This window comes from Amblyomma mixtum, chromosome 3, assembly GCF_055824585.1.
Source record: "Amblyomma mixtum isolate Tamu chromosome 3, ASM5582458v1, whole genome shotgun sequence".
Classification (NCBI taxonomy): Eukaryota; Metazoa; Arthropoda; class Arachnida; order Ixodida; family Ixodidae; genus Amblyomma; species Amblyomma mixtum.
This window is the reverse complement of record NC_143014.1, coordinates 411,224,436-411,237,413: the sequence shown is the minus strand read 5'-3', so window position 1 is coordinate 411,237,413 and position 12,978 is coordinate 411,224,436. Positions and strand designations below refer to the sequence as shown.

The window sequence follows — 12,978 nt, the reverse complement described above, 5'->3', positions numbered from 1 at the left end:
CGCTCATATCATGAAACCGAAGATAAGTAGTTTCTGTATCTAATTTGATTATTTACTTTTGTTATGATAAATATGTGTCCTAATAGTTTAATTTTTATTGTTTATGATGTTGTCTGTTATCCTTACGCTTGGCTAAGTACAAAAGTCACCCTAACGACCACGAAAGGAGTGTGCGAAGCCTGCACACGGGGACTCAGTGGGAAAGGAAAGATGACAGTTGCCATGATTGATCAGCTACAGAACTGCCTTTGCATCGCCATAAGAACTAACGTGAAAAAACATTACAGAATGTTCGAAGCCACACCAACCAGTGTGCACTTATGAGCATCCAAGGCCCGTACAGTCGGCTTTGCCACTTGGTTCGGACAGCTTGTGGATATGATAGATTTGAAGCGCTGTGTGAAGGGAACTATGTGCACCGAAAAGGCCTTCCAACGATGATAAATAGCGAGGTAAATGTCAAAGCTCCATTCAGCGATCGATGCTCAGTTGAACTGCTGTTTGTATACTCGATCGGCAAACACGACACGCATGCAGATGCATGAGTACTCCAATGGGCTTATCAAACAACGGGCTCCCAACTGGCATGACGCTTTAGGCCACTTCAATATTGAAAGCAGACGTTACATTGGTGCAGTAAAGGAGGATGTGGTTTAGTAACAGGATGTTAATTAATAGGGCTGCTATCACCAAAGATTACCAATGGATACAAAAGGTGTCCATCACGCAGTGACATAAAACGAGCGAGAAAAAAGAAAATGAGCAACCAAACTACGCTTCACTGTATCTCAGGGGCTCCCCAACTGTGAGTCTTGTGCGTTTCATACTTCTGCGTAATGATTTTCATATATCCGACATCGTTTGAAAACCTTTTGTTTTCTGTTTTCCTGAAAACATTTTTTGTCTCGACTTTGTTACAGAGCACTGACGATTATTTTTAAATGAATTTTTTTCCGCGCTTGCGGTGAACTTGTATGCTTTTTTTAATTCTGGATTTCAGAGGTTATTCCGTTTGGCGCGATTAGCAATTTCAATCACTTTTGGAGATAAGTAGCACTCTAAAAGTAAACTGCAACGTCGTTTATACCTTCGACAGAGTATAAGGTAAATAAAACATGCTCTATCGCATGGAGGAAAAAATAGATTACTCTTTTATTTGTGGCCTGACACCCAGTTTAAACAAAGCCCCCGTGAGCTATGTGCTGGCATTCAAATTTGCACCTTTTGGAGCTAAAATTCGCATCCGAGATCCAAGAATTCTCGGAGAGCCCGGTAAAAAAATGCCACAGAAAGCATACCAGCATACCTCTTCGGATGGCACGTGACCACGCGTTCTACCAACACCCTCTAGAAATTCTTTAGAGGTTGTTGGTCCTACTCGTGCCGATCTTGAGTGACGTGCTGTGCGGGAAGGAAAGGAGGCTGGTCGTTTCCACGCGCCCGCACCCGCGAGTCGCCTGACGACATGAGAGGGCAAAATATTTTGTGCCTCATGTAGTGCCCAGGAATTTTTTCTGCGAGCATATATAGTTGTGGGGTTTTTCCAATCTGTCCCCCACTTAAGCATCATCAGACTGACGAATATCCGTTCGTGGCTCATAAGCAGTAGTTGGTTGCTGCTTGGCTCATACCTCCCGTTATAAGCAGTAGAGCAGCGCAGTCATGGGACCAAAAAGAAAATATAGCCAGTACCTCTGGGATTTAAAAAAAGAAGTGCCGGTTCGCACAAAGCATCGTCTGAAGGCAGCAGCAGCAACTGCGTCTACTTCCGACTGCCAGCCTGGACGACCGAACTCTTCCGACACAAGTTCCGACGAAGAGGAGACGTCAGTCCCGTCAGGTTCCCAATGGAACGCTCCAGCAGAAGAGGCGACTTCACGTCCCGAAATGGAGCAGGCTGACGACGCCTCGTGTGGTACAGTCGAGTCAGATGCACAAACCGCGGACTCTGAGCGCCATGAGTCGCACTTGAGCACGGATGACTCGGACAGCTCCAGCGAAAGTGAAGCAGATGAAACGGCCACTGAAGATGGGCGCGAAAGAGGCGAATGCTCGGATGAAGACAGCCAGCTGGTAAGATTACACCATTTAATTTGTTAAGCGTACGTTCTTTGCCAAAAGTAACCAGGTTGCATATTTGTTTCATATTCGTATAGTAGAGCCCTTACGGCTTCCCAAAAGATCAAAAAGTTTTTTGAAAGTGAGGACAGGGGTTGTCCTTACCATACAGAGATTTAGAGTTTGAGGGCTGGCATAATAGCTTTAATGTATACGACTCAGAAGCAAACTGTGCAGCTACTTTTGGCAAGGACTGCGGTTTACACTGAGAGCGTTCAAACCATCTTCACGGTCCCGCGTTTTAATGGTAGTAATGGCGGTTTAATGGTTGAAGCTGGACGGAAGAACTATGCATTCATGGTTGTAACTGCTAACGCGAAGGCGGCACAGGACGAGCACTTTTTGTGTCGCCTCCTCGGACTCGGTCGAAACGTCCGGCGGCTAAGTGCGGGTTATAATGCTACATCGCCCACACAGCCACCATAATGGATGCATAATACGCAGTATTAATTTGCAAATATAATGGCATTGGAAATATCTGGAAACGGAGCAATTTGAGTGAAAATGGAAATTGTTTTTTTTTTTGTTGTTGTTGGGTAAAGGAAAATGGCGCAGTTAACTGTCTCAAATATCTTGGTGGACACCCGCGGACAGCGTCGTAGTAAGGGAAGGGATAAAGGAGGGAGTGAAGGAAGAAAGAGGTGCCGTAGTGGAGGTCACCAGAATAATTAATTTATGCCACCTGGTTAACACGCACTGACATCGCACAGCACAATTGGGGCGCCTTTTGTGTTTCACCTCCATCGAAACGCAGCCGCCGCGATCGGGTTCGAACCCGGGTACTCCAGCGCAGTATCCGAGCGATTGAGTGGCAGCGGCAGCATGTTTTTTTTTGTCACGCGTGCGCTGCCGCTCTCCTGCTTGCGCATATATTTCTAAGCAAATCGTCGCTGTCCTTTAAGTTAGGTTGAAGGTACTTACGCTTCCAGACAGTAAGTTCAGTTAGACACGCTGTCATTTGCTTTTTCTACTTAACGCCGATACTTTTGAGTAAGAAAAAAGATACCGCTTTTTATTCATATCTGACCTGTGACGGTGGTTGGCTGGTTTAAGGCACTCGATCGGGTCCTCAGCCAAAGTACTCGGTCTGCGGCGGCCGCACCTCAATATCGGCTGCGCCCGTGCGCTGTATGAAGCGATATTCCTCGTGACGCGGCGAGCTGCAGAGATCAACTCGCCACCCTCTTTTTATCTTGAGGTCATGCGTGCGCTTCGTTGCCTCTTATTTAGCGATAACGCCGTTTGTGCGAAAGCCGATGATGTGTAACCGTATGCTCGTCGTAGAAACGTCCACACCCAGACGCATGAGGTCGTACTAAAAGCAATATAAAAAGGGCGAGCTGGCTCAGAAGGGAGTGGCAGCCGCTCTAAGAACGGTAAAAAAGTGAGGGAAGTTACCTTGATGCCTCCCTCGCCACGGAAGATGGTGCCGCGTCATCGCGCTGTTCCCGTCCACGTCTCCACTTTGTCTTTGTTTTTTTGCGCTCTAACTTCCTGCTCTTGGTTGATGCACGCACGGCGTTAACCTTGAAATCGCTCTACACAGTTCGATGGCAAGAGCTTTCGCCTGCCCCATGAATACCCGCACGAAGCGACCAGTCTTTAAGCACTGTCTCGATGCATGGACGGTGACAGAGCGAGCGTCGACAGCTCCTTCGCTGCAACTGCGCTAGAGTACGGACTTCGCTAGCATAAGTCGCCAAACCGCAAGCCTTTTGCTATTGTCTTGCATCGCGAGCACGTAGGCGAGATAGGCGAAATTTTCTGCAAACCCAAAACCTGAGCGATGCATTGGTTCAACGGCCTTCCTCTCATCGCGGGAAGCCATCGCATATAGCTCGATCGTCACCGTGAATTATCGCCACATGCAGTTAGCGCTTAAAAGAACCTCAGGAGGTATAAATTAGCCCGAAGTCCTCCACTACGGCGTCCCTCATAGCGCTTTGGGATATTAATCCCCACAACTTAAATAAAACGTTCCGTCATATATGAGTCAAAATCATTAAGCACAGCCATGGCTGGCATGTTTTTTAAGCACAACAACTGGGTTTTCAATATTGGTTTCTTGTCTCTGTCACAGGACCAGCCGCTGTATCCAGGGTCGAGAATAACTGTGGCTGAAAGCCTTCTACTCATCATGGGGCACAGCCTCCACCATGACTCATCAAAAGCAGCAACTGAGAGCCTGCTAAGCTTGCTCGAGGCACATCTCCCAGAAGGAACACTTTTGCCAACAACTAAGTATAAATTTTTCAAACATTTCAGTGGAAGTGGTGAGAATAGGAACAAGCATTTCTATTGCAACAACTGTTTGAGCTACATCGGAGAATCACAAGTGGCACAGTTGGTGTGTACAAAATGCGGCATGCAGCACGACGTTGGTGAACTCTTAAAGTCATCTTCGTATTTTTTTACGATGGACTTGGAGTCACAGATACGCGACGTGCTGAAAACGAGTCAGCTGAAAAGTGCAAAAAATGAAATTTCTTTAGACGTTAGTGATATTACTGAGAGCATTGGCTACAGAAAACTTCCTCTTGGACCGGATGACGTAAGCCTGACATTCAATACAGATGGCGTGCCCCTTTTTGAGAGCAGTAGCTTTGGGATTTGGCCCCTGTTTGCCCAAATTAATGAGATCCCATATAAAGACAGGATTAAAAAACTTCTGCTGGCAGGTTTGTGGTTTGGTCCACGCAAGCCTGTCATGAACACATTCCTCCTGCCTTTTGTAAAAAAAATTAATGAACTCTCCGCAACCGGAGTAAGATGGCAGAATTCAAAAGGATATGACAAAATATCCAAAGTCTTTCCTGGCCCGTGCACTACTGACAGTGTCGCCAGGTGTGAACTAATGGGGATGACCCAATTCAATGGAAAACATGGGTGCAGTTGGTGTGAAGAACCAGGGGAGGTGGTTGCTCGAGGCAATGGCCATTGTCGAGTTTATTCTGCCCCATTATCTGTGCCCAAGCTGCGCACACATGAGTCATTTGCTCAGCATGCCTGCAAAGCCAGAACGAAGCGAAAAAAAGTAAGCTGTGGTGTCAAAACTACAAGTGTCCTCACACTTCTTACATATTTTAGCTTTTGTTCTGGCTTTGTAGTTGACTACATGCATGCTGTATGCTCTGGTGTGGTAAAAGCCACAACACTCATTTGGCTGAAATCAGGTACACACAAAGGCTTTCGTCTCCGCAGCTGCCAAGAGGAAGTAGATAGACTTCTGTTGAGCTTGTCTCCCGTTTGGGAGTTGTCAAGGCTGCCAAGATCACTGAAAGACGTAAAGTATTGGAAATCAGCTGATTGGCGCAACTGGCTGCTTTTTTATTCTCCGGTGGTGCTGTCTAGTTACATCCCATCCAGAAATTTTCGGCACTGGCTGATGCTTGTTGATATGATGCATTACATGCTTGGTGAATGTGTCACACTTGAAAGCATGAGAGAATTAAAGCGTAATATGTTGCGTTTTCTACAGGAGTATGAGGAGCTGTATGGAATCAGCCATATGACATACAATTGCCATTTGCTTCTTCATATTGTCGACACGGTTCAGGAGTGGGGTCCATTATGGGGCTATTCAATGTTCCCATTTGAGTCAATGAACGGAAGGCTTGCAAGAATGGTAAGGGGCACAAGGTACCCTGAGAGACAAATTACTGAAAAATTTTCTTTAATGCAAGCTCTTCCAATTCTGTGGCATCGAGTAACAAAGGAAAATGCTGGTGCTGACCAGTTGTTCAGAATGCTGACGAAAGGATATCACCTAAAAAGGAGTTTTGTAGCTACTGGTGGAGTTGTTTTTTATGGCAAAGCAGCACACAAAAGTGACGGTGCCCACTATAGGAAGATGGGAACCGGTTCACTGGTGCTGTGCACAGCTGACTTGGACAAGTCGCGACGAATTAACTCCTTTGTGTACATTGATGGTGTCTTTGGTCGTGTCATTGATATCATTGCCATTTGCCCTGAGGGACATTTGAAATGTGAATGCCAAAGAAGGATTGCGCTGCAAATTGAAGTATTCAGGGTTGCCAGGAAGCTGCTGAGTGCATTCTGCAATAACAGCGGTGTTCAATTCGTGCAGGCTGAAAGCACTGGTGAATACCGAACATCACCACTTTCATCATTGAAAAAATGTATTGCCATAGTTTGTGAAGACATTACTTATTTGTGCACATTGAATAATAAGCTGTGTCTTGAATCTACCTAAATGGCATGGTCTTGCAGCAGTGGTAAAAAAACTGGTTATTGCCAAGGAGGCTAGCTACCATAATATATAGTAGCTAGCCTTGTTCTCATTTCCCTGTACCATGCTGACTAATCCTCTTATCTGAGTTTTTCAGGTCCACCCAGCGCCAACCCCCGTCGCAGCTCCTTCAAAGCCTTTGTTCATTACACACCCCTGGGATATAAGTTTTTCCACTATTGCAGCTTAACGAATCAAGGTTCACCTCCCTCCCCTTCCTGACACGCATCCCCTCTCACACCACTTTCCTTCCCCACCCCCGGGGCCTTCCTCCTCGGAGCGAAGGCCCTATTTAATCCCTGCCAATGATGAACGCTTTGCCCAAACGAAGACAAGTCCCCTTGTCGAAACGTTGGCTCGAGCAACCTGAGGTTTTCCCCTCCCTTGTTCATTCTGTGATCGCCAAGGACCATCTACCACACCCTCTCTCTACCATAATATATAGTTGGCATGACCTGAGCTGCTGTAGATGCAGCTCAAGTGATGCCAACAATACATTATGACCTGTTTGGACGAGCTATTGCCCCTCTATACCTGCAAGAGCCCTAACCTCATCTGCCCACCTGACCCTCTGTAACCCCCTGCCATACTTCCCTCTGGTTAAAATCCACTGTGTGACCATAATCAATGAGTTAATTACAAATTCATATTTATGCTTTTACTCAGGCTTGTTTGGTTTATCGTTTATGGGGTTTAATGTCCCAAAGTGACTCAGGCTATGAGGGACACTGTAGTGAAGGTCTCTGGCAATTTCGAAGAATTTCGCCTGCATTGAAATTCGACTGTCGCGGCTGGGATCGAACCCACGTCTTTTGGGTCAGTAGCCAAGCGCCATAACCATTGAGCCCCCGCGGCGGCTGCTCAGGCATGTGGTGACATGTTCTTGCTATTGCCAGTCTGGTTTTATAGTGTCTCATGACAGCCTTTCAATGCAGCTCTGTGTTTGAGTGCACTTGCAGGCAAATGAAGAAAACAGCACGCCATGAGTAAGACTAAATGCAGAGCTCCACAACATACAAAGTGGGCTCCAGTGTTGAGGATTGGTACAGGGTGTGCTGCCCTGATCTTTTGAAGGGTATTTTTGTGATTTATTATTGTACATACATGTTTGACACCAGCAGCATGCACACAAGAGCGTCTTTTATTCGCACTACTGTTTTGGCAATGAGATTACTTGTAATTAAAACAGTAATGGCACAAAGAATTTATTTTTACAGTGGTTCGAAAAATAATGCTGCTTTTGTTCTGCCTTTGTGGTTATATGTTGTCCCTTGTCTTTCATTATTAATGTTATTTGTCTTTTTCGTGCTGTTTTTATGTGTACATAATCATTCATTTAGTTAGACTGTGCAATTTTGATGAGGTATGATGGTGCAGTATGTTTTGCCTTGGCAGCAATTAGGTAATGCATTTTTCAAATGTATGACCAGATCTTAGGCACGTCCTTATGCTCAGACATTTGGCTTTATCAAAAAGGCTGCATTCAAATATGTAAATAATAGTCTGTCAATTTTTACTCTTTATTTCAGCATGTTCAGTGAGTCCCTACTGCAACAGAGACTGCTTTAAGTATGTCTGATAGATACCGGGCACCTTAAGAATTCTCTGCCCACTCAGGTCTATGGCTCCAGTATATAGTGATGAATATCGCTTTTATTTTCTCTTTTTTTGTTTCTCTTTCTTATTCCATGTGAATTTCCTGTTGGTTGAAATTGTATTTTGTTATTTTTATTGATGCGTTTTGACTGTATTACTTCTGTGGTGCAGATTCGAGCTACCTCTTGGCCTAAGACAGTAAGGCCGATTTTATTAAGAAAGTATAATCATGCGCATAATGTAAAGCTTATGTAGTTTTAAAGAATTTTAATATAATTTCTGTTGTCTTTGTGTTCACTCCTCAGTTGCTTCAAAATTACTGCTGCATAAAAGGCATTCATTTGGCTGCACAATTCTAACTATTCAATTATTCTGTAATGCTCTCAGTAGACAAAAAGTCAATTGTTTTTTAAGGCCAGAACAATAAAGTTATATGTATAATAAAAAGATAAATATTTCTTTGTCACTTTACCTGCTTTCCCATCTGCTTACTGGCGAACAACATGTATACCTTTTTTTAGTGCTGCTTATTCGTGCTCTGTGTGTTTGATCACATTTTAATAAATTCTTTCTGTGCAAGAGTATGCAACGTTGTGTTCATTTCAGCTAGCTATATATTCATCATAAAAATTATCCGCTACATAACTTCAAGTCACACTACCTTATGCATGCATGCATTTCATCCAGAATAATAGTTCCAACAGTTCAATATCTTTTATAACTTTAAACACCATAAGATATAATGGTCTTGCTAGATAGCAGCTGAAAATTTGCTTCAAATGTGTGGGCACGGATAGGGTGTGCTGATCGCAAAGGATGGCATGCTTCAGCAACCAAAAGTATGTTCTTCCGTCATGTGCAAAATTCGCATGATTACAACATTGCTAATAACTGCCACATCAAATATGAAATGAATAAAAAGGAATAGATTAGTGTTTGCGTGGGTTTAAATGTCACATTGTCTGGAAGGGACTCTTCACTTTGGTGGGTCTGCCAATGCTAACTGTGCACAGTGCGTGTGTATGCATCCTCTTCAGGCGCAGCATGTACATCTGTACTCATGCACTAAATAGTACACAATCCATGTATAGAAAGCTGAATGTACAGATATATGGGCACTACAAAAAAAAATAGATTATTGGGCAAAATCACCTATACAGTAAATTCAAGCCAAGCATGAGAAATGAACGCAAAAAATTGTTTTTAAGATTGATGCCTTCATGAGTGGCCCTGGTATGACTCCAGTCAATGCAAATTTTTTGTTCATTTTGCAAGTGCCATTGTTTTAAATTAAAATGCTTACAGTGTATTTACTTCTTCAAATGACAAGCTATTGTGTAAGAATTAAGTAAAAAATAGTATAACTGAGACTGAAGCCAGCGTTACTTCACAATGTGACAAAAGGAGATCTTGGTAGATGCTGCATAAATAATGATCTGGGAGGATAGAAATATTTTCAGTGCAGTGAAATGTCCCTCAATAAAATACGAACATTTGAATGTTTTTCCGCGCTTCGATAATTGCATGTGTCGTATGGGATACACCCAGAAATGAATATGCGAGTTAAGGGGCTGGTTATTATAATGGTTAAAAAGAAGGTACTGAGAGGAAATTAAAAAAAAATTAAGGAGTTATTTTGCTTTACCTCGCCAACAAAATATGCAAAGTAATAACAAACACTGTGCAGTTTTTCTTTGTTTCAAAATATCTATATCCAAGTACATCTGAAATGCGCAAGAGCACAACAAGGACGTAACAATGGATAATCAAGCAAGGGCAGGGTAAACATTATGTGAAGTGATATTAGCCTTTCTGTATATTCATTTTACTGCTAACGAATAATTGATGAAAATCATCATTGGAGTGTCTCATGTCTACTAACATGAGAAGATTTGATGTACTATATCATTTGACTTTCTTCTGTGTTTCTCTTGCACAAGCACATGAATAACTGCCTCAATGGTGACTTTCTAATGTGTCATAAGGAATGCATGAATTTGACACTAGACATGCAAAGTCCATTTTCGTAAGGGGACGGACGGACGGACGGGTGGGTGGGTGGGTGGGTGGGTGAGTGGGTGGGTTTGGATGGATGGATGGATGGACGAACGGACGGACGGACGGAGGGACGGACGGACGGAGGGACGGACGGACGGACGGACGGACGGACGGGTGGGTGGGTGGGTGGGTGGGTGGGTGGGTGGGTGGGTTTGAATGGGAGCGCCCCCTTTGAAACAGGGTGGTGGCAATGGCCACCATGCTCAGCTTTTCTTTCTTTACTATTTTTTTTGTTTACTGTGTTGGCAATTCTCATTAAGATTCGCCATAATCTTTACCTCCAGTTTCCTACAATTCTAACCTTATACCACATCTCTGCTTTTCAGCCACCAATCCTCCAATCGCTTTTTGCTAACTTCCACTGCAGATCTATTTACTTGACCATTGTTATCTTTAAACCCTAGGGCCTCAGGAAGAGTGACTGTGCCTGCATCGACATCCGGATGGATACCATCACATTTGATTATGAGGTGTTCAATTGTTTCCACAGAGAGCCGCCGCGGTGGCTCAGTGGCTATGGTGCTCGGCTGCTGACCCAAAAGACGCGGGTTCGATCCCGGCCGCAGCGGCTAGAATTGCTTTGGAGGAGAAATTCTAGAGGCCCGTGTACTGTGCGATGTCAGTGCACGTTAATGAACCCCAGGTGGTCGAAATTTCCGGAGCCCTTCACTACGGCGTCTCTCATAGCCTTAGTCGCTTTGGGACGTTAAACCCCCCAAAACGAAACCAAACCAATTGTTTCCACAGATCTACCACACACTGCACATGTGTCATCTTCTTCGTTAAATTTCTTTTTGTAGCTGCGCGTTCTAAGACACCCTGACCTAGCTTCAAAGAGCAGGGCACTGCCTCTTGAGTTATCATAGAAAAATTCTTTCGTGATCTGCCTTTTCCAGTATCGATATAGCTCTATACTTTGTTTCTTTTCCATTGAATTCATCCAACTTTTAACTTCCGCGTTTTTAACCTGTCGTTTAATGCTCTTTCTTTCTGCGTCCTCATGACCGGCATACTTACTGGTTAGTTTTCTAGTTCTTTTCCATCACTGTGAGTCAACGCGCTTCCTGTATAAATATTTAAATACCTTAGCTGCCCACCTGTTATCGTCCAATTTCCTCAGGCGTTTGTCATATAACATCTTACTCTTAGCTTCCCGTGCTTCGAACGATTCCCAGCCCATATCCCCTTGTACTGCCTCGTTTGTGGTTTTGCCGTGGGCACCTAGTGCTAATCTTCCAACAGCTCACTGATTTACGTGTAATCTCGACTGAACTTCTGCCCTTAAGCACAGAACCGCATTGCCAAAAGTAAGTCCCGGCACCATTATTTCTTTCCAAATACCTATTAGTACTTCATATTTCTTGTACCCCCATAATGCCCTATGTTTCATTATCCCGGCATCTCTTCGTCCTTCTGCCCTAAGAGCCTGTTCATGCTTTTCCGTGTATATCTGCCCTTCGTTTAGCCATATCCTGAGGTATTTGTATTCGGCCACTTTGGGTATTTTGTGGCCTTGTATTGTAAGCACCAGATCAGTTGTATATTTAAAAATCATCACACCTGATTTAGTTGCGCTAAAATCCAAGAGCGTCTCCTTCGTCTCCACAGCAATTAACCAAAGTTTGTAAATCTTCCTGGCTATATGCTAACAGTACAATATCGTCCGCATACGTTAAACCCGGGAGTCGCTGCTCAACTACATTTCCGCCTAATCTGTACGACAGACTATAACCTAGATTACTTTCTTCTAGCCTTCTTTCCATATTTATCACGTACAGCATGAACAGCAGCGGTGATAGAGGACAACCTTGCCTTAATCCTTTGTGCACCCCCACAGTTGGGGTACTTTTTTTCTTTCCCATGTAATTTCAACTTCATTATCTCGATAGATTTCCTGTAGAAAATCAATTACCTCATGACCGATACCTAAATCGTTCAATATGCTCCACAGGAGTTCCCTGTTCACGTTATCGTATGCACCAGTTATGTCCAGAAAGGCTAAAAACAGAGGTCTGTTTTCCGCCTTAGCTATTTCTATGCATTGGGTAAGCACGAACAGGCTATCATCTAAGTGCCTACCCCTTCTGAACGGGTGGGCATTAAAGTGCGCCCCCTCTCAACACCACGGTCCGGTGGTCGTGTCACTTTTGACATGGTGCAGGCAGCTCTGAAAAGCCTTAGGCCTCACTGACATTGTGACGGTCGACGACCCCCAACAACATAAAGACCCGAAACGGGTTTCGTGCGCGCAGCCGCGAGGAGACATCAGCTTTGTGGGGTGGTCCTCCCCGCTCACTGCACAAAGCAGCTTCTGAGCGGTCGCAGCCCACCGTATCGGACGGTGTCGGAGCGCCCGGTGCCGAGCGGCAATACCAGCGAGCTCGTAGCGGCACCCGTGGCTCAGGCCACCCGGCTCCCGGAGCCGCGACTCCCAGAGTAAAAAAAAAAGAGAGTGAGAAAATATATGCAGAAAATTCGGACCACCCACGTGGCTTCCGTACACACTCGCTTCAGGCTCGGCAACTTCGCGGGCGCTAGGCCTCGCGCTCCCTCGTTGCGGACCAAGTGGTTCTCGGGCTGAAGGTACTCCAGGAAGAAAAACTTGAACAAAAAGGGCTGAGCATGTCGAAAAGTTCAAACATGCTGCAGCGCAATACACCTCGCACTCAAGAAAGCATGCCGCAGGTCATAGCGATCAAAAAATTCCCATCACTTGTCAAGTCCGGACAAAGACCGTTCCTCGAACGGAACAGACACTCATCCAATGTTCCAAGAGCAGGCCCCACGTTGGGCTGCCAGATGAGGGGTAAAAATTGTGGAGATAAATACGTTCTCCCCGTTTAACTGCGGCTGACCCAGGTCAAAACCGCGCGGACTCCACCCCGTGGTCGCGAACGCTACCGAGCGCACGCCGACCACGGCGGGCCTTGCTCTGCGGGAACAAAGGAACGACACAC

The 12,978-nt window shown here is 44.9% G+C and overlaps 1 protein-coding gene across 1 annotated transcript; it reads left to right on the top strand.

The window, feature by feature from the left end:
- Positions 1-4,132: 4,132 nt before the first annotated feature.
- On the top strand, positions 4,133-6,480 carry LOC149357667 (uncharacterized). Its single transcript, XM_089577957.1, has one exon. It carries the CDS (start codon positions 4,133-4,135, stop codon positions 6,329-6,331), a length of 2,199 nt encoding a protein of 732 aa, XP_089434083.1. The 3' UTR covers positions 6,332-6,480.
- Positions 6,481-12,978: the final 6,498 nt, after the last annotated feature.

Coding starts and splice junctions, on each gene's coding strand:
- LOC149357667 (XM_089577957.1), top strand. CDS start 4,133: ATGGCTGGCATGTTTTTTAAGCACAACAACTGGGTTTTCAATATTGGT.